Below are 2,983 nucleotides of genomic sequence, written 5' to 3' on the forward strand. Positions count from 1 at the left end.
TTATGAGACCAGAATTTCATGTAAATGATTATTGAAACTTTCTTATAACTACAAATATGAGGTTATCTGAAGCAAAAATAAATAAAAAATAAAAAAACATACAAGAACCGTTGTGGAAAGTTTGATTCGGAACATCTGTCTCATGAAAACCAAATTTCTATAGTTTGTGATTTCAGCCAAACAAATCATATTTTGGGCGTGTTCGGCACAGAGCGTTTGAAAACTTTTAGTTTATAGCGTTTGACAAAAAAACTCCATTTTGAACAGAAGACCCCGTTCGACGCTATAAGATTTTTAGCGTTTAGTTTAAACAAAACGCTCCAAATCCAAATGTTATTTTTATGTGTTTAACAAAACGTTACAAACTATATGTTAACCGCTACCTGCTAATTTTGTTGAACATGCCATTTACACGTTGTTAGTATACTATTGCTTCCTCATTTTTATTTATTGACGTTATAGTTTTTTCTTAATCATCTCTTAGTCGAAAAGTTTGAAAAGAGGTTATATACATCCCAAAAGATATTGGTTTTCGAACCTGTTTTATATAAAAATTTAAGTTTGATAATGGTCATAAGAATTATTTTTAGAACAAAAGTATTATGTAAAATATGTTTAAAGAATATGAATGTTGGGTAAATATCTCTGTAAAAAATGGATATATAGCGAAATGACATTAAAAAGATAGTAAAACACTAAAAAGAAATAAAACAAGGACGATCTTATGTCTGTGAAATGTGATCGAGTATTGGAAAGGCAACTGATACTTGACAGTGAAGAAGGTAGACAAAAGGAAACATTTGCCGTCGCCTGTGCCATACATGCATTTAATTCCATCCATCATTACAGCCCCCATAATCTCTCTCTCTCTCTCTCTCTCTCTCTCTCTCTCTCTCAGATTCATCCAAAAGATCATTCTAAAATCTTTTCTTCACCAACAAACCCCAAGAAACTTCTACAAATACTCCTGTGATCCTTAGAGCTCTATCAATGGCGATTGAAATTGTTTCCTCCAGACCCTTGGATCCCAGAGCTTCTCCTTACAATACAATTTATCCTCGGGATTTCTACATCTACCATATTCCTCGACCTCTTCCTTATTATCGGATTTTGCCACCAGTTCTACCACGTCCACCATATTTCTGGTCATACAATGCTCATCAACAGCCGTTGCCCGCCAAGTCATTACCACTACCACTTCCTCCATCTTCTCCTGGAAAAAAGAGCAATTTCTCTCTGGCTTCGGTTCCTTCGGGGCCCAGAATCCCCAAATCCCGGCTCCCTGGACGCCACCGGAGAGTTAACAAGGTGGTTCGCTTCGGAAGCCATGGTTGCGGCGGAACTGAAACGAAGACGCAGTTGAAGCCGGTGGAGAAAAAAACAACTCTGGAAAAAGTTGGGCGTGGAGGAAAAAGACGTTGGAAAAACAGAAGTGGAGAGTATCAAGAGATTTTGCCACTTGATACTGAAACTTCATCTGTCATGATCAAAAACATTCCGAATAAATACACGTAAATCATCATCATTTATTACAACTTCATACATCTTTCTCTCTCTAAACAATGATATAGAAGATGATTTCTTTGCATTTAATACATGTGGTTTTCCCAAAATGGGAAATTATGATTTGAAGTTCATGTTTTACAGGAGAAAGCTGCTGATACAAACTTTAGACGACCATTGCAAGCTTGTGAATCAAAAGATCAACAAAGACTCCATTGATGAGAAGAACTCGATTTCTGCTTATGATTTTCTGTATCTTCCGATAGATTTCAAGTTGGTTCACATCTGGTTTTCGTTTTTAAACAATCGATGTATGTGTTTTTGGTGTAACTGTGTTTATTTCATTGTCATGTCACAGCAATCGAGTGAACGCTGGATTCGCGTTTGTGAACTTTACAACTCCAGAAGCTGCTTCAAGATTTAGGGACACCTTTCATGGCAAACATTGGGACTTCTTTGATAGTCCGAAGATAGCAGAGATTACAAGGGCCCGAATTCAGGTACTTTTAATATGATCAAGAAATAACTCTAAACGATTCATTCACCATTTTTTTTTTCGGGATTTTTAGGGCAAAAGGCGTTTAGTGAACAATTGCAAAACAATGGACTTCTCGTATGGATCCGAAGAAGACATGCCCGTTTCGTTTGAACCGGCAAGAGATGGGTCGGATGGTGTTCATTCGAAGATGACCGTACTGGGAAAGTTTCTTCGTTAGGGTTTTTAGCCTGTGAAAAGACTCCTTTACCCATTAGGGTTTTAGGTTAATCATTCTGTGTTTCCTCCATTATCATCAGAGTTTCTTTCAGAACTAATCTTCTTTAGGTTTTTAGAGTTTCTAGTAAGATTTGGGGTTTGATGGGAAAAGACAAATCTTAACCAGTAGGGTTTATTGGGTGTACTATGATCATTACGTGAAGATGGTGGTGTATAGGAGTAGGGGGTGGTGGACTTGGGCACCTGAGCTATCTTTGCTTATGGCAGGGTGTTGGGGTCCACCCCTTTTGATCATCTGTTAGGTCTAATATCATGTTGTAAAAGGTTACTTCGAAACTGAAATGGTGTTGAAGTTGCTTTCTGCTGTTTGTGCTTTGTTTCTTGCTGTTTGTTTTCTGTTTTGGTGTAATTTTGGCTTTGTGTGTTGTATATCGACGGTTTGACTTGTTGACTGACTTACCTTATTTGCAACTTCCCGATGACTGGAAGAGTCCATGTCATCGAAACGAGATTATAGATTCAGGTTCTTTTAAGTTTTTATGAAATGGTAATATGAGTGGGTTGGTTTTGTTCGAGAGGAAGTGTGTCTAATTGTATGTGTTTTGGGAGAGAATAGGAGAAGAATTCGGGAGTTAAACATTGATATTTGATTTTCCAACTTTTAATGATCACTATTTTTATTAACATTTTAGTTAACTAAAAAAAATTAAATATAAATGTCTAAATATTTTTTAATTTATAAGAAAAATAAAAATATTAAATTAT

At 36.3% G+C, this 2,983-nt stretch overlaps 1 protein-coding gene across 1 annotated transcript; it reads left to right on the forward strand.

Moving 5' to 3' along the window:
• The first annotated feature begins 831 nt into the window (after positions 1–831).
• Positions 832–2,595, forward strand: LOC145100302 (protein terminal ear1-like). The gene is made up of 4 exons (XM_079037624.1): positions 832–1,511; positions 1,648–1,776; positions 1,862–2,003; positions 2,073–2,595. Exons 1-4 carry the CDS (start codon positions 991–993, stop codon positions 2,217–2,219), a joined length of 939 nt encoding a protein of 312 aa, XP_078893750.1. The 5' UTR covers positions 832–990; the 3' UTR covers positions 2,220–2,595.
• The last annotated feature ends 388 nt before the right edge of the window (positions 2,596–2,983 follow it).

Source organism: Lactuca serriola, chromosome 4 (genome assembly GCF_051521515.1).
Source record: "Lactuca serriola cultivar US96UC23 chromosome 4, Lser_US96UC23_V15, whole genome shotgun sequence".
NCBI classification, from domain to species: Eukaryota; Viridiplantae; Streptophyta; class Magnoliopsida; order Asterales; family Asteraceae; genus Lactuca; species Lactuca serriola.